General features: G+C 42.0%; 1 protein-coding gene across 1 annotated transcript in view; it reads left to right on the top strand.

Moving 5' to 3' along the window:
* Positions 1-8,936, top strand: part of CD109 (CD109 molecule) — a 115,542-nt gene extending 106,606 nt beyond the window's left edge. Inside the window, 3 exon segments of the mRNA XM_032651319.1 lie at positions 3,130-3,277; positions 5,219-5,321; positions 7,353-8,936. Coding sequence (XP_032507210.1) covers positions 3,130-3,277; positions 5,219-5,321; positions 7,353-7,528 — 427 coding nt within the window. The 3' untranslated portion in view covers positions 7,529-8,936.
* Positions 8,937-17,883: the final 8,947 nt, after the last annotated feature.

The raw sequence follows: 17,883 nt of genomic DNA, 5'->3' as shown, positions 1-17,883 counted from the left end.
TTCTTGGTTGCAGCATGTGAACTTCTTAGTTGCGGCATGCGGACTCTTAGTCGTGGCATGCACGTGGGATCTAGTTCCCCGACCAGGGATTGAACCTGGGCCCCCTGCATTGGGAGTGTGGAGTCTTACCCGCTGGACCACCAGGGAAGTCCCAGGGCCTTCCTGTTCCTGATTTTGGTATAAATTGTCAGTGTGTTTGCCCCTTTCCTCACCTGTTTGGGCATTTTGAACCAGCAGCTTGAGGATATCAGAATCTCTGCAGTAGCTTCCTTTTCAGCTGAGAAGAAAGTAGGACTCCCATTATACTTTACTAAGATTGCAACTGGGCTCTGTTCCAGAATAACAACATCAAGTTATTATTATTTAAACAGCAACCACCTACATTTATCACAAACTTACATGCCAGGCATTGTATCAGTGACTTGCACACATGTCTCATTTAGTCCTTAGAATTACTCTATAAAGTAAGTGCTATCATTATCCCTGCTTTTCTCATTTGCTCCTTCAGTCATTCGTTCGCTCAGTAAATATTGGTTTAGTCTCCATTCTGTGCCAGACACAGTGTCAGGATCTGGAATATAATGGTTAGCCAAAAAGACACAACCTTGTCTTCACAGAACTTACTATTTGGAAGAGGAGACAGAAATTAGTAAAAATAAATCCTGAAAACGACGTTACCGAACTGAGGTCTGGCTGCTTGCCGCTCGAAAGTCAATAACTGAGAGGCAGTTGTTGGTAGAAAGGAAAGATGCTTTAATCAGAAAAGCCGGCAATCTGGGGAGAAGGTGGACTCATGTCCTGAGATCAACTCTGAAGATTCAGTCCAGCTGTGACAGTTTTTAAAGGGAAAAAAGAGAGTAATCTCAGTTAATCGTTGAGATGGGGGGTCAGAGCCATTGCCATCCCCCCACCCCGGCCCCCGTTTGCAGGCGTGTGGACTTCTTGTGATCTTTCTTTAGATGTTATCTTGTTCACACAGTTTGTGTATAAGATTACTAAAGGGGAAGCTGGGGAAGAGATCTGGCCATCTGTTAATTACTTATTCTTCATTTCTACTTTTTTGATCTACAGAAAGAACCAACAGGTTAGGCAAGGTATTGTGTGATCAAAAAATTTGAAAAGTGTGCTTGGGCTGGAGATGAGTAGAGCACGGGGGCGCCTGGTTTAAGGTTAGTTACAATGTAGCTTTGCTAATGTGGCAGGAAAAGGGGTTTCCTTGTGAGAGTGGTTTCCTGCAAAGAGCTGCTTATAGCAAGTCTAAAATTCTGCTTTTGAAAAGGGCAAAGAAGAATAGCCTTATGGAGCAATGAGAAGGATTTTACCTCTTAGGGAGGTCAGGTAAAGACACAGAGGAGGAAAATGAGGTGAAACTGAGATTCAGACCATAATGGGGTTTCACTGTTTATAGGGGCTCATGTAAAGATGCAGGATTCCAAGTCTTAATCCAGCATCAGGGAATCAGACAGGCAATAGACTTTGCTAGGTAGAGGACATCTATATCTTTTTCCTTCTTTCTTTTTTTGGAGGACCTGGAGAAGGGAAGTGTTTTAATGTCAGGGCTGGGAACTTTATAAAAAGGATTTAGATGTTGCTACTAGTTTTCTGAGAAAAATCTGCTATGAAATACAAACTACATTTTAAATGAATTCTTTCAATGGCACTTTATAAAAAGAATAGCTGGTGTTTCAGGTACTTTATTCTCATCAGTTGGGTCCAGGCCCTTACTCACCTCAGAAAAGGTTTCTCTGTGGCCTAGTAATTTAACAAATTCTGCCCCTGGCTGGTGGAAAGACCAGGTCAACCAAAGCACTTCTGATGAGGCACTAAAGTCATCATATCTGAGCAGGTGGGCTGTTTTTCTCATCTCTAAAACCCCTCTAGTTTTAATGCCCGTATTGGTTTTCAGTAGCATCTCTTCTGACTGAGTGCCTCACCAGCAGATGGTTTCAGCTGCCCGGCATCACCGAGCCCACTGCAGTCAGCACTTGTACTGTGTGGCTTTTCAATCGCGTTTGGCAGGCATCAGTTTGCTACTTTAAAAAGCAAGATTTTGGGCTTCCCTGGTGGCGCAGTGGTTGAGAGTCCGCCTGCCGATGCAGGGGACACGGGTTCGTGCCCCGGTCCGGGAAGATCCCACATGCTGCGGAGCGGCTGGGCCCGTGAGCCGTGGCCGCTGAGCCTGCGCGTCCGGAGCCTGTGCTCCGCAGCGGGAGAGGCCACAGCAGTGAGAGGCCCGCGTAACCCGTCACCCACCCCCCCCCCAAAAAAAAAGCAAGATTTTCTACGCGCCCTTCTTGCTTTTGCCATTTAAAGGACAACAGGAACCAACTGAACGATGCTAAGAGACTTTCATGTTGGAGACAAACTCCTTTCCATAATGACATTGGGCTGTTTCAGATCCAAACAAAAAGCTCTTGCCATCTATTGATTTTAGAAAAATAATTAGTTCAAAGGAGACAAAATGTTGTTGGTGCCCAGATGCGTTGATATTCACGACGTGTACAACAGGGTTAAAGAACGAGCAGTGTGATAAAGCTTTCCAAGGCTTGTCATTCTCCCGAGGTGGCTAAAGCAAACACAAAATGTGCTCCAAGTATTTGGGAGAAGAAAGGCAAGGACCTTGCCTACTGGTCTTCTTTTTTTCTAAAACCCGATGAAGAAGAGGTTGTTGATGACTTGGCCGCTGTCTCCGGCTAAGTGGTCAAGCGATGCCTCTTTTTCGTTTCCTAGCTTTGAGTTGGAGAGCTTAGGGCCATCAGCTTTCGGGAAAATGAAAAATGCAATGTCGTTTGGTATCAGCCGCTAGAAAACAGATTTGCCCACCGAAGGGGCAAAGTCTGCCTTTCTTAAACCCAGGGGCCCAAGTCTGCTGCATTGCAGGCATTTCATGCTGACTGACAAATGGATCGGTTGTTCTGTTCCTCATGTGGTTGAAAGTTCTAAGAAGTTCAGACCTGTAAGGAAAGGATTTTACCTTTTTACAGTTTTCTGTAGTAATTTTTTATTTCAATGAAATGGTAAATATTTGGAATAACACTTGGCGGTTTTAATATTTATATGAAGATAGTTTGCCAACAGCTTTAGGTTTTTCCTAAAGGGTTCTCTTCTCTCCTCTCCTCTTTGATTTAGGTTTCTAGGCCCAGGTAGAAGTGGCATGGCCCTTATGGAAATTAACCTCCTCAGTGGTTTTACCGTGTCCTCAGATGCCATTTCCCCGAGTGAGACCGTGAAAAAAGTAGAACACGACCATGGAAAACTCAACCTCTACTTAGACTCTGTAAGTAGTAAAACCTAAGTTTCACATTGGTAACCACTGACAAAGCCACTATTTATTGTGTTCAAAATTACCTTTACTTTAAACGTTTTCTTTATGTCATTATTTTGGCTTTTTGTGTCCCTGAACAACTTTCACATGGCAACTATCTGTTGTCCTCACTAAAAAGACATTATTATAAAATTAGTTTAAGGAGAATTACTATGAATGGTGAGCTTGATGAAAGTCTTGATAACAAAATTATTATTTCATACCAGATGTTCAACAAAGAGAATTGCTGTGATATAATTTCCAAAATGCAGTCCAGATGTCAACTGGAGAACTCCTTAGCTTCAGGGAATTGCTAAACATATTTGTGTAAATGCGGCTGATGAAAAAAAAAATGCTGACGGTGAAAGCTGTAATTACATGTTTTAAAATGCTTTCGTAAAAAAAGGCTTTTAATATATCCCCAAAGGGTTAATATTCCTGCATTGAAAAGTTAGGTGCTTAAATCATAGAATATTCTCAGAGGTTTGGTCCTTACACAAAATTATTATGTAATTTTCATGTACTCTTCCCATTACTGTGTGAAAGCTACTGATCCAAGAATAAGGTGCATAAAATATGTGAGAGAAAGGTTAGTGTGGAATTTAAGACTCTACTTGTTATGTCTCAAAACTGCTGGCATGTAAGTTTATTCTTCTGACATCTATATGAAATTCATATGTGGAATCAAAATTGAATTCTAAGTGTTCTTAGGATTTCATGTTACATGGGGGGAATATGTATGTTTCTTACTCCAGTTTTGCCAAGTGTGAATCAATCATATTGTTTCAGCAGTGAATCTACTTTGAAAAATCTAGTTCCTTAATGTTCTTTTTGTTTTAAGACTTCAAAAACCACTCTGGTTAAAAAGCTGTTAAAACGAATTCAAAGTTTCTAGATTCTTTTGCTGTTCAGTGATTTGCATATATTAAAGACTGTTTGATAGCCATGGGCCTAATTTGGGGTTTGAAAAATACATTTAAGGTTTTTTTAAAATAATGTTATTAGGTTTGGAGTGTCCATTACGTTTTGACTGACTAATTTGTCTTTTCACTTACTGCTAATTGGTATGTAATGGAATGTTTAAAGGAATTTATCAATTTCAGATTCCTTAACCAGTATTATTTGCCAAATTGGCATTAAGTGTCCTTCCTGGAGGCAAGGAGGCTGGCCTTTTGTACCCCTGGAGGCAAGGAGGCTGGCCTTGTGTGCCCATATCAGTCAGTTATTGGTTGTGGGCCACACCTCCCACTCTGAGGTTACTTCACTTACTGGATGAGGTGACTCCCGTGAGCTGAGGGTGATTCTCCAGAGAAGGGGGCTGGTGTGAGTCAGTAGCAGCAACCAGGATGGGGTGCAAAGCTGAGACGGGGGATTTTGGTGAAGCACCAGGGCCAGGGACATGCACTTCTGGGCTCCTGCTTACTTCACCACTCTAATTCTCAGTATCCGTTTCAGTAAAATGGAAGTAAGGACAATACCGATCATGCAAGGACTGTTTTACAAGATAAATGATGTAATTTCTATACAATGCTTACCCCAGTACCGGGTGTGTAGAAATGCTCCCTAAGTGTTCATTTCTATAGCTGTTTGATAAAAGGATAAGAGATAGAAATGTCTTTTACTGGGGCTTCCCTGGTGGCGCAGTGGTTGAGGGTCCGCCTGCCGATGCAGGGGACACGGGTTCGTGCCCCGGTCTGGGAAGATCCCACATGCCGCGGAGCGGCTGGGCCCGTGAGCCATGGCCGCTGAGCCTGCGCGTCCGGAGCCTGTGCTCCGCAGCGGGAGAGGCCACAACAGTGAGAGAGGCCCACGTACCACAAAAAAAAAAAAAAAAAAAAAAAAAAAGAAATGTCTTTTACTTTCTCTTGAACGCATAATTTGCCGCACCCTTAAAAGTCTTTTGTATTTTTCAAGGTAAATGAAACCCAGTTCTGTGTTGATATTCCTTCTGTGAGAAACTTTAGAGTGTCAAATACACAAGATGCTTCAGTGTCCATAATGGATTACTATGAACCAAGTAAGTGTGTCCTGGGGTTCGTGAGACTTTGGGAGTTACGCCAGGCACTCATTCATTCATTCACTCATTCTTTCATTCCTTCATTCAGAGTGGTCATCTGCTGGATTGGCTTTGTGAGGGGCGGGTGTTGTTTGGGGTAGTGAAAGAGGTGGCGGAGCAGAAGGTGAGCTTTACGTTTAAACGAAGACAGTTGATAATTTACAAAAAAATAATCACATGGTAGCATTTAGCACATATTAAAAAATGATGTTTTTGCTCATAATGTTTTAGGTTTTTAACTCCCAGCTACAAACTTTACAAAGAAAAAGTGGCACAAAGAGTCCATTTATGTTCAATTTCCAAGGTTCTGCTCCTATTCCAAGCACCCACTCTATCAGGTTCTGGTTTTAAAACAGGGCTTCTTCAGGAGAGAACATGAACAGCGTCTGCAGTGGATGAGCCTCAGTTGGGTTTAGCTGTTTCTTCACTGAGGGAGTCTTGTTTTGCTAAAATTTATTTATTGTAACAGATTTTTTTTATCATTTCAAGAAAACCATAGTCTGTTTGGAAAATAACTTGAGCTTCTTTGACTTTACTGGTAATTTTTTACTTTATAAAATGTTAGAAATTTAGGATGTGAAAGTAGAGGTCTAGTCCGGAGATCATCTAAGTTGATCAGGACGAATCTCTGTTCAATCACAGAGTGACTTTTTGTCGGTGTGTGATCGTCAGGCTAATGTTTCTACTTGTCATCACATTCATCCTGAATAAGCACTCCTGGGACTCAGAATCGTTAGAACACATGAGAATCATTAACATTTTCATGTCGTAGGTAGTTGTAGATAATTACACTTTAAAGTACGCGGAACCTGTCCTCGTGGTTGGGAGTGTTTGGTGGAGTATTCATGCGAGACAATGGTAGCACCAGCTCTCTCTCCTTCTAAGTCAACAAGCCAGTTCCTCTCATCTTTTGCCTCCTGTTGGAGTTCACCCCCAGTTCTTGTGGGACATTTTGGGGACACACTGATGCAGCACTTTTTTTTCTGGTGGAAGGATAAGATCCACTGTGGAGACTCAGTGACAGTACCTAGTTATCCAACTTCGTTACATGATTGTTGAAACATTCTCCAATTTATGTTTCTTAGGTGTGTGGAGAACATTTTAAACATCTGAAAAGCAAAAAAGATTCAGTCTCTGAGATTTTTTTGTGGAAGACAACTTATGTATGAGGGGGTGCATTTAAAATGAAAACATGGGAAAGGTCAGAATAAACCAACCAACCCATTTTGAAGAACCCTAGAGTTAGAAAACGTACTTAAAATATTAAAAAAGTCAATGAAAAATTGCAAAGAAATTTGAAAATAGAAATTGTATTTTTTACAATTTTTTGTAAAAAAATACAATTGTATTTTTTACAATTTTTAAAAATTGTAAAAATAAAAATCATTTATGCTTTATAGTAAGGTTACTGTAGTGCTATTGGTGCTTTATATAGTTTTTAAAAAATATTAGCTTGTACTATAAAATTTACCCAAGTTGGATAGTTTTAGAGAGCTTAACGTTTTAAAACACTGAAACAAGGCATCACATAGGTAGAGTTCTCTTCACACTTTTGCATTTTTAAATGAAGTCCATGGTAAACATTTCTCTTCAGTAGTTCCAATGAGTAGAACCTTACTTGAATGCATAGAAAATGTCACCCTAAAATAAATTCTCAAGGAGGTTAAAACATCCTCAATTTACAGTCTTTCCCGTTCCAGGAAGAGTTTCAGGTTGTGGTTGAACTGCGGCATGCAGCTGTGGTCTATTTTCTCTCTTTTAATGCTGGCCAGCTGCTGGAGGTACAGAAACTGGACTCAAAGCATTGTTTCTCTCTTGGACTTGGTAGTCTGGGCCCCTCTTGAGTATTTCAGTTGTTTCTTGTAAAGAAAAATAAAATTATGTGAAGAACGGAAAACTCAGAAAAGTGTATCGAAATGCTCTTAAGTTTTGGCAAAGTAAATGCTTCTAAACAAAGGAGGCATGTAAACCAACATCTGCTTCTTTGAACAGGGCGGCAAGCGGTGAGAAGCTACAACTCCAGAGCACAGCTGTCCTCCTGTGACCTCTGTGGGGATGCACATGCCTGCGGCCCCTGTGACAGCGTGGCCTCGGCCTCCCTTTCTCACCCTAACGCCTGTCTCCTTGTCTGCTTCATGCTTCTGTTCTCTTTGCAGTGTTGGCTGTGATTTATTTTTTTAAAGACTCCGCCTAACACTTTCATTTCTAGAAGTCACATGTGATTGTCTTGTTTTCATAAGCAAATATTGCCTCTGCTTTGAAAATTAATGTTTTTCTTTTTATGGGATGGGATGGGGGTGTACAACTGGTCCTTGTATGTGTAGCTGCATGGAGTTCTTCCCCTGACTTCTGTGTGGAACAAAAAATCAGAATTATTGCAGCTGTATTCTTTTATTTCCCCCTCTTAAAATCTTTTAGGATTCTTTTGGAGGTGTTATTTTCTCCAGAATAAATGTGTTATTTTAGATGATTCTTTTCATTTTCTAGAGGAAATGAGCCTGGGTTCTTAAGCACTGCTCTACATCAGTGTCTACTTTAGTATTAACGGTGGATTTCCTGGGAACTGGGAGGAAACAAACCCATGGGAGGAGCTTGTTCTGTCCCTTCTGTATCCACCCTAACCCTCCACCTACACCACCCACCCCAGTGGTCTCAGTACATCCTTCTTAATCAGATATAATTTCTTTCTTTAGGATGGAGGTGGTGATTTTTTTTCTTTTAAAGGGAAATGGTGTTGTTCCACTCCAGATGTAGTCACACACCCCAGCCCTTACTCTTCCTCTGTTTTCCCTCTGGAGAGAAGCAGAGAGAGACCGGCTTCTCTGTGTTGCCGGCGGCTCAGAGGTTGAGGTTGTTGGGAAGTACCCAGAGGGGCCCCGGGTGCCCTCCTCTGCGTCCTCAGCCCCACATGTGGGCTCTGTTCAGGCTGGGGGTCAGAGGGCATGGCAACACGTGCCTTACGTGACTTGGACCAGAAGATCCTAGACCAGGAGGCACATGTGAGTCATGGGGGATGCTAAGCCAGGGGCACAACAAAATCCTGTATGAGATGTAGCAGACTGGACCTCCCCATGGTCTGGGAAAGAAGCTGGGGTTTGACAGGGATCAGAGAGATGTGAAGTACTGTACGGTGTTGGCCAGGGTCCTGTGGAACCTTCTAGATTCAGGTGTCAGACCACCAGCTGTCCAGTGACATCTAACGCTTGCTCTGAATCTTATAGAAGGTTCTTGAATTTTGAGCCCCTGTGTCATGGGTTACCCTGTATTCGGAAGGATAATATTCGTTTATCTGGGTGAAGTTGTAAGGAAAGATTCCTTTCTTCCCCCTTCCCTGTTTTTCCTCTTTTCTCACCTTTGTTTCATCCTGCCTTCCCTTCCCTTCTTCCTTTCTTCTTTTCATTTGAAATACATTGAAATATTTTAGATATATCCAAAAAATTTAAAGATTTTTTTACTAAATCTAAAAATTGGTTTAATTTCACTCCTGAACTCTGCATTTGTCTCAAGGGGATGTAGAAACATAATCGTCATGGGCTCCAAAGAAGCTGCATTGCAGTATTTTCAACTGTTTAAAAATAAATCCAAAAATAAAATATGCAAATAATATATTTGAAAGTAAATTTTAAAAAGAATGTTTTTACTTTAGTAAACTTAAATTACAGTGGAATGGATGTTCATGGAATGCTTATGGATATTTTGGACACAAAGGTAGGAATGACTAACATTCAGGTTTTTAAAGCTTGAAACCTAAATGTAGAAAATAGATCCTCAGAGGGTGGTCTATGGAGAGAGAGCAGTTGAATATCAAACACATAATTTTCTTGTATTTACTTTCAAGTGGGGAAAAGTTTTTCCTTGTGTTACACCTTTGAAACAATCCGATCTGAAAAAGGCACTTGGGTTTGGGCTTTCCTGTGCGGGGTTTCGGCTTTTATATGCTTAGGACTTGTTCGGAGATGAAAGTATCTTAGAACGAAGTTGGAGGAGTGTGTTGGCAAGGGATACCCCCTCGCTGCCCAGAGAGCCTCAGACTAACCGTAAATAGTTTATATTCCGTAGCTTATATTCCGTTCATACCGGACTTCTAGTGTAGTATTTTAGGAAACACCAGAATGGAAAGCCATTGGAAGACAGTTTGTAGGTTTTTTAAACCATGTTTGTAGCTTTTTAAAACCATATTTCCTCATTTAAAAACTAGAACTCTAATAGTTTTTGTGAATTATTTCAGATGAAAAATTCACCTTGTAACTCATATTGTAATAATGCATCTCTTTTTATTATAAATGTATTGAAAGAGAGGAGAAGGAAGGGATTGAGGAAGAAGAGAAGAAGGAAGGGGGAGAGGGTCAGCGCAGCTGGAGGTGCATGGGGCATTGCGGACGCGGGCGTCTTCCTCTGTCACGCCTCTCAGAGCGCTGGCTCAGCTGCAGCAGTGCGCTTGGATTAAAAGGGACCAAAAAGCCACAGGCATTAGGCGGAAAGGAGGACACATAGTAGTAATAATTGACAGTATCGACTTCTTTTCTTCACATTCTACGAGTAATAATACTAAAAATCTCTTTTTACCTTTAAGTTTGCTGATGTTGAAACTTTCCCTTTAGAATGCCATCAGTTTCACTTTCTGATCAGTTTCACTTTCTGATATGAACTAATTTAAAGTCCCCACTTCTTTTCCACTGAGTGGGAACCTCATTAAGACAGCAGCGTGTGTGACTTCCAGTTTTGACTGGCCAATGATTCCAGACACGGAACTTTAGGAATAACTAGTAGCCACGTAATTCAAGGACAGAGCAATGCTATTATATTTGGTTTCACCATCTTAATTGCTATAATTCTAAAAAAGAAGTTAAAGCCCATTAAAATACGCTGGGTCAATGAAATGCTTCCTTTTATTGTGTGGTCCTATTATACTTTATGTTTTTTAAAATATTCTAACAATAACATCTTTGGTTTCGTATTTTGGTTATATTATAATCCGTGGAGCATTGTGTTAATATAAAACCCAGATATACGCTTATTGCCTAACAGTTTGTTACTTATATATGCAATGCTGTATTCCACACGTGGGAATTTTCAGAATCGTACATAGCGTAATTCTCCCTGCTCCCATTTTTTTTGAGTCTGGGTGTCATTATTTTTTTTAAAAGTTGTATTTAACTGTAATTTCTTTTTATGTTAAATTTAGTTATAAATATTCTGGCAATATAATGCTAGTTATCTTTATTTTGATACAATTCAATTATTTTGATATAATTCAATTTGATATCATTCAGCATTTCTGGCTGTCCTATGACAATTGGAGCTATGATGTTTCTTCGTCATTCTTTTTTTTTTTTTTTTTTTTGCGGTACGCGGGCCTCTCACTGTTGTGGCCTCTCCCGTTGCGGGGCACAGGCTCCGGACGCGCAGGCTCAGTGGCCATGGCTCACGGGCCCAGCCGCTTCCGCATCATGTGGGATCTTGCCGGACCGGGGCATGAACCCGTGTCCCCTGCATTGGCAGGCGGACTCTCAACCGCTGCGCCACCAGGGAAGCCCATCTTTGTCATTCTTTAAAGGAGCCATTATTAGCCTTCCAGCATGTAATCTGGAGTTCTTTTTAACAGCCTCACTTTTTCTAATTTGCTTGATTAAAGTTTAATACTGTTTTCTATAAAAATATGTTGTAAATACCTCCTTGACAAGGTTCCTTAATGTAAGGACAGTACTTAACTTGGTGTTCATCAAGTGGCTCCCATGGGTCCAGGTGCCATTACATCTTCTTGGCTGCATCATTTACTTGCACTTTTAAAATCTGAGGCACAGTGAGTGGACTCACTCTTGGATAAGATTCAGGACTTTATGTACTCTCAGTAGAGGCTTCTGTTAGACAGAAGAATATTCTGATTTTTTTTTTCTTTCAAGTTCCAGTAAAGCATAGCACCTTTAAGAACTTAAAAAGTTCCTATCATCTATTCAAATGATATTCGTGTTAATGTTAAATATCTTAAGTTGCACCAGGAGTCATTTGAGGTACAATTTTTTTTTATCACTACTTTGAATAAAGAACCGTTATACCACTTTCTTTAGGAAACTAAACAGTAAATATACATTTTTAATTAAGTGTATATTGGTGGTGAGTAGGCTTGTTTCAAAACTATTTCTAGCCATTGAGTTGTGTTTTCACGTGCCTCATCAAAAGACAGTGCCACATTCACTAAAATGTTGCCATTTCATTTCAGTGGTTGTAATACAGGAAAACATATTTCCTAGATGATTTCCGAGTTTCGCACTTCACAGGACATTTACACATTGGTATGTGTGTGTCTTTGTAATAGGGATGATATTGATATATATGTTACTACATATTTAAGAAGAATTCTGTCCATGTTGTCACGAGGCCACGGTTTACCTCTCTTCTGCCAGGGTATTGAATCTGTGGTATAGGATAGTTCCATGTTCCATTTATAGATCATTAAGATTTGTCTTTGATAGATTTAATAGAATGTGGCTCTGTTCTGGTCCTTCAAGCCTTTATTTTTTTTGGACTTTTACTAAGGTGCAGTTGATACAGTAGAGTTGATTTCTTTTGTACACAGGAAGCTTTATAAGATTTTATTCACAAATCTTCTATTTTGAGAAGCTGTTTTGCATATAAGAAGGATACTGTTGAAATAAAACATCATTTTCCCAGAAACTAAAGCTTTGTATATTGAACCAGGGTGATTCTGAATGTTTAAATTTTAAATGTTAAAGTGTTGTTGTTAATTGTACTTGATGATCTATTCAATAGGAAATCATGGTTTATCAATAAAAATGAAAATTTCCATCGATTACTGCCAGTGTTGTTTTTATTTTAGCTTAAATCACATCTGTAGCACATCTCCTTTACCTAAACCTATTTAATGGTGAGGCATGGGATGTCTGAGGGTAGGTTTGAGGAGGGATTATTATGTTCAAGAGTTCGACATGAGTGAGAGGAGAGAAGCTTGACCACCAGCCGCTGCCTCACTTTTGTGTTTTTTAAAGAAGCTTTAAATTTCAGAATAGATTTAGATTTACAGAAATGTTGTGAAAATACTACAGAGTTTCCGTATACGCCACACCTATTATTTCCCCTATTATTATTATTTTTTTATCTTTTGGCCACGCAGCATGTGGGATCTTAGTTCCCCGACCAGGGATTGAACCCGCGCCCCCTGCATTGGCAGCGCAGATTCTTAACCACTGGACCACCAGGGAAGACCCTCCTTCCTCGTTCTTTGTGTTTGGTGTTGGAGTGGGGTTGGTGGAGAGGTAAATGATACACAAGTGAAATATGTGAGGTGAGGGGCCCACTCAACTTCTGGAAATTGTACAGAAATATAGAACGCACAGTTTGTGTACCCAGGAGAATGGAGGCATGGACTCTTGTAACCACAGCCTAACCTTCCAGGTATATTTTCTTGATTTTCTACTAAGTGTTAACACTTTTCCTGCCATGAACTTTCTGAGCTTCTGTGAAATGTTAAGGATAGTATGGTGGTTCTCAGTTGGGGTTGATTTTGACCCCGGGTGACACTTGGCAGTGATTGGAGGTAGCTTTCGTTGTCACAGCTGGAGGTAGTGCTACTGGCATCTAGTGGGTAGAGACCAAGAATTCTGCTAGACATCCTACGGTGCACGCCCACAGCAAAGGCCAAGTATCAACAGGGGCAAAATATCAATAGTTCCGAGGCTGTGAAACTCCTTGGCTAAATGATGCTGGGTGGGCACTTCTACATCACCTGGTAATGTCAGTTAATTTAATATGATTAATTTAATGACACCCTTAAACAAAAAGTCATTGGAATCACCGGGCAGATATTGAGATTAACAAATCTGTTATCTCAACCCTAGGAAACTTAGGTTGGAGACTGGGGAAAGATGTAGTAACTATTTTTTTGAAAATGTCTATAACAGTAGTTTCCAAACTTGAATGATTATCAGACTCCCCTAAAGGACTTGGTTTAACCAAAAAACCTTGGTCTTCTAGGAAATCCTAATTCAGTAGGTGTAGGATTAGGTTCTGTATCGGATTGTTGAACTCCCCCTGATTGATGATCATTTCAGGCTGGGAACCACCGGAATATGTAGTGGTTTTCATGCCATTGTGGACCTTCTACCCTTTAGTGTGAATGTGACTTGTGACTTGCTTCAAGCCAACAGAGTATGGCAAAGGCGACAGGATGTCTATGTGACGGTAGTGTCCCTCTAGCTGGAGTCTCTCCTGCCTTTTCTGAAGATGTGAGCTGCCACGTTGTGGGCTGTGATGGTGGGAGGCCCAGACACCAAGGAACTGAGAGCAGCTTTTAGGAGCTGAGGGCAGCCTCCAGCCTCCAGCCAGCAAGAGAATGAAGCCCTTATAGCTGTAAGGACCTGAGCTCTGCACACAGAAGCGGATCCTTCTCCAGTTGAGCCTTAGTAGAGATTGCAGCCCCAGCTGATGCTTCGATTATAGCCATGTGAGACTAGACAGTGAGTCCTGCTAAGTGCCCAGACTCTTGACTCACAGAAGCTGAGAACAAATGTGTGCTGTTTGAAGCCACTAAGTTTATGGTAATTGGCTGCACAGCAATAGGAGACTAATACACAAGTTTTAAAGTAAGTTAATTCTATTATAGTCAGCCAACTTCTTCCTAACTGGTACACCTGGTGTCGCCATCTTCTCTGCAGTTCAGGGGCTGTGAGCACGGTGGTGTCGGCCCTGGTGCCCAGCATGCCTCCATTGCCCCTGCCACTTCTGTCACTGAACCAAAGAGGAGCTGTGTTCTCTGGAGTCCTCATCGCTCCAAAGCTACACTCATTTCCACACTGAAGTGGGGAGTTTTTCTCCCTGACTCTGTGCTCTACTTTGTCCCTTGGGCGGAGAGGGTCTGCTTGTGGCGCTGAGCTCCCAGAGTGTTCAGTAGAAGCTGTTCTTTCAATGTCTGCCTCTCTTTCTCACTCTCTGGCTCAAACGTAAGTCCAGGCAGCTGGGCTGCACGCCGTGAGGTACAGACACCATACTCTCCTCCCAATGTACCTTCCTTCTGACATACACAATCTCTTTCTCTCATCTCCCCAAAATCTTCAAGCAAATGGACTCCTGGTAGCCCTCCCTGAAGTAGTTTGTTAGACACATTCAGATATAGATACACAGTGGTTAAGAGCATGGGCTTTGGTGCCAGGCAGACCTGGGCTCCAATCTTGGCTTTGCCTCTTGTCAGAGGGGAGACTCTCTTCCCCTCTGGTGTTTATGGGGTGGAATTTTCCCTAAATGTTCTCAGGTTCTCTCTTTCCCTAAACTCACTCCACCCCAAAGGAGACAGAGATCTTTCTGATCTGTCATGTTAGGAAGAGTGCACCGGCCACAGTGGATGCAGCCCACCACTTCTCCACCTGGGGTCCCACACGGACACCCTGCTTGGTTCCCTTGCGCTGACCACGTCTTGCAGGGCCCAGTCCTTCCTGGGATGGGGGAGGAAGTCCAGCCAGAAATGGTCTTCCTTGGGCAAGTCCACTCGATTTTTGCACCAAGCTGTGTCCTCCAACTTGAACTTTATCAGGGATAGAGTGGATATTTTGGTTCCTCCATCGGCTGACTTTTGTCCCCACCAAATGGCGATGAAGGATGCTATGTATTGCATTCCCAGAGACCCCAGCACCTGTACCAAGAGTGTGATCTTGGGCAGGTTTTGCAATATCTGGTATGTATGAGGTGCTTAATAAGTTATGGTCGTGACTCTACGTCTGTATGTGTCAGTGGATAGCTTTGGCTGTATTTACATGCATAACTTTGGGTAGGAAGGAAGAGGATTCTCCAGCCGAGTTGTTGCCTCTGGGTGGGTCCCTCTGAAGCCCACAGCCTGCTCTGATATCATTTCTGATGCTCACAGTGGACCGGAGGGAGTGCTTGGCTGGGATTGATGGGTTCTCTTCTCCTTTCTGCTCCTGCTTGGTCATCATTTCTGCTAAGGCGATTCAAAATGGGGCCTCGAAGAAGGTTCAAGTAACAACGTATTCAAGATGACCAGTGTCGAATCCGGATTATGAAGATTCAGATATGGGGGAATTGTGCCCCTTGATCTAGTTACGAAGGAGAGGCACCACCTCCCAGAATTTGCATTGTCCCCACGAGGACACTTCCTGTGCTGGCGGAGCAACTCGTGGCTGGATCCCTGAGGCTCTCTTTAGGGCATCTCCCTCTTCTTCTGCAGCCTTTCATCTCTGTTCTCCATTCCGACGTTCCCACCATCTCCACTTTGTCTGTCAGTGACTCCCCCTCAGGAATTAGCAAGTACTATATCTCTCTTTTTGCGTTCAGCTTCCTCTTTGTCTCCCATGAGCTGGCAGTCAGAGCTTTCTCTCTTCCGTCTGTTCTGCTCTGAGGTCACGTCCCCAGGGTGGAGGAATGATGAGAGGACTTTGGAAGATTCTCTGCTCTGATTGGTAGTTGGCTTTTATTCCCTTTTGTTTTCTCAGTCTTCTCAAAGTTTAGACAACGGCATGAGTTTAGGATGAGGGAGACATTAACTGGCAGAACACGTGAAAAAGCCCTGATGGCTAAACAAAGTATGAGTCAGTGGCAGGAGAGAAGAAATGCCTCCAGTTTCTCAACAAGGGAGGTGATTCGCTTCAGTAGAGCCTACACGTTTCAGGGTGTTTTGCCTGGTTACCAATGTCACAGTTTAAGAAGGAAGACCAACTGGAGTCCATATGGGGCAGAGAAGCCACAAGAGTGTCAGGATGAAAGAGGAACGGATGCGGGGGACACATAGCTGGTGAAAGAAACCATGTAGAGTCTAACACTTTTCTTCCAATTTCCCAGAGGTTGCCAGCTTCAAGCTCATGTTGTAGAATTGTTACAAGTGGGTAGACTTTGGCACAATATCGAGGGGAATCAAATAGAGCATCCCTAACTCAGATGCTGGTGACTACATGGTCCCTAGAGTTGTTAAGCAAGGCTCATGATCATTAGGGGCTGACACTTTTTAAATTGGTAAAAATAGTAGGGGTTAAGAGGTTTTCTAGTTGAGCCCCTGTTACAGATTGAATGATGTTCCGCAAAAGATATGTGGACGTCCTAACCCTCGGTACTTTAGAATGTGACCTTATTTGGAAATAGGGTTGTCGCATAATGAGAAGATAGCTACGTGAAGACAGAGGCACACAGGGAGGACGCCACGTAATGACAAGGGCAGAGATTTGAGTTACACGGCTGCAAGCCTAGGAACGCCAAAGATTGCCAACAGTCTACAAGCTGGAAAGAGGCAAGCAAGCGTTCGTCTACTGGTTTCAGAGGTGAGCAGGGTCTTTTTGACACTTTGGATTCAGACTCCCAGTCTTCGGAACTGTGAGACAATATTTTACTGTTGTTTTAAGTCACCCAGTTTGTGGTACTTTGATATGGCCGTCCTAAGAAACTAATACAGCTCCCCAGAAGGGTTAAGAGCTGTGTACAAGTTCTACAACTTCTTTTCTTTTTTTTATTCCTCCACAGGTCAAGAGGAAAATTGGGACTTCTGCCTGGTAAGTACCAGGCATTCAGTACCAGGCGGTGGACCAAGCGCTGATGGCTAAGTGCCCACATTTACCCTCTGCTCTCGGCATCCCTGCCCAATGCCTTCACTCCCAGTGGGGGGGACTGGAGGTATTCAAGGCAGTGATGACAAATAGAGTGCCTCTTGAATACCAGCTGCAATCATTTGATAATGACTGCCAGGGATTTTGAGGCCACTTCTGGACCCACTGGGCACAAGAGCTAGAATCAGTGGTGAATGTCTGCATAGGTGAGGCAGGGCCAGGTGGTGTCGCCTGAGCTGGGAATTTACCATTCCCGATTTAGGGTCTCACTGTACAATTTAGCCTTTAATTATATTGCCTTGCACTTGAACTAATTGCTTTTATTGGTGTTGGTCTTGATTCACATACCACATTGTAAGCCCTTTCATCCTATACCATAGACTTTCTCTCTCTCTCTGTCTCTCTCTCTGTCTCTCTCTGTCTCTCTGTCTCTCTGTGTCTCCATATTTATGGTAAATGCTATTTGACTGATGTACCCAGTGTATTCTGTAGGCTCTGAACTGTAGACTTGTAAATAATAAGAAAATAGTGCTAATAAAGTTATGTACTAAAGGACCTGGCATTCTTCTAAACAACAATATCACAGATACTAATTACACGCATATCACACTTATGCTTTATCTCTCACAGCCCCTAACACTACTTTTAACTCTCTAAGTATTCACAAATGTTTAACTGAATGATAGAATTTGAAATACCTGCAATTAAGAATGTCTCCACATGAAAGATATAGGACTAGAGTTAGAGGAAGTAAAGGGGGAAAGGTTGGAAAGAAAGAAATGCAGGAGATGGAGAAATATGGAATTGTTCTGAGCATAAACATTGTGTCCCTTATTAAATTTCAGTTAGGGGATTCGGAGAATTTCAGCTGATTCCCAAACACTGCAGATATTGTATTTTCACTCTTTAAAATTTTTTTTTTACTGGAATATAGTTGCTTTACAATATTGTGTTAGTCTCTA

Source organism: Phocoena sinus, chromosome 12 (genome assembly GCF_008692025.1).
Source record: "Phocoena sinus isolate mPhoSin1 chromosome 12, mPhoSin1.pri, whole genome shotgun sequence".
In the NCBI taxonomy this organism is placed as follows: Eukaryota; Metazoa; Chordata; class Mammalia; order Artiodactyla; family Phocoenidae; genus Phocoena; species Phocoena sinus.
The sequence above is the reverse complement of the archived record's forward strand: the minus strand, read 5'-3'. Positions and strand labels throughout refer to the sequence as shown.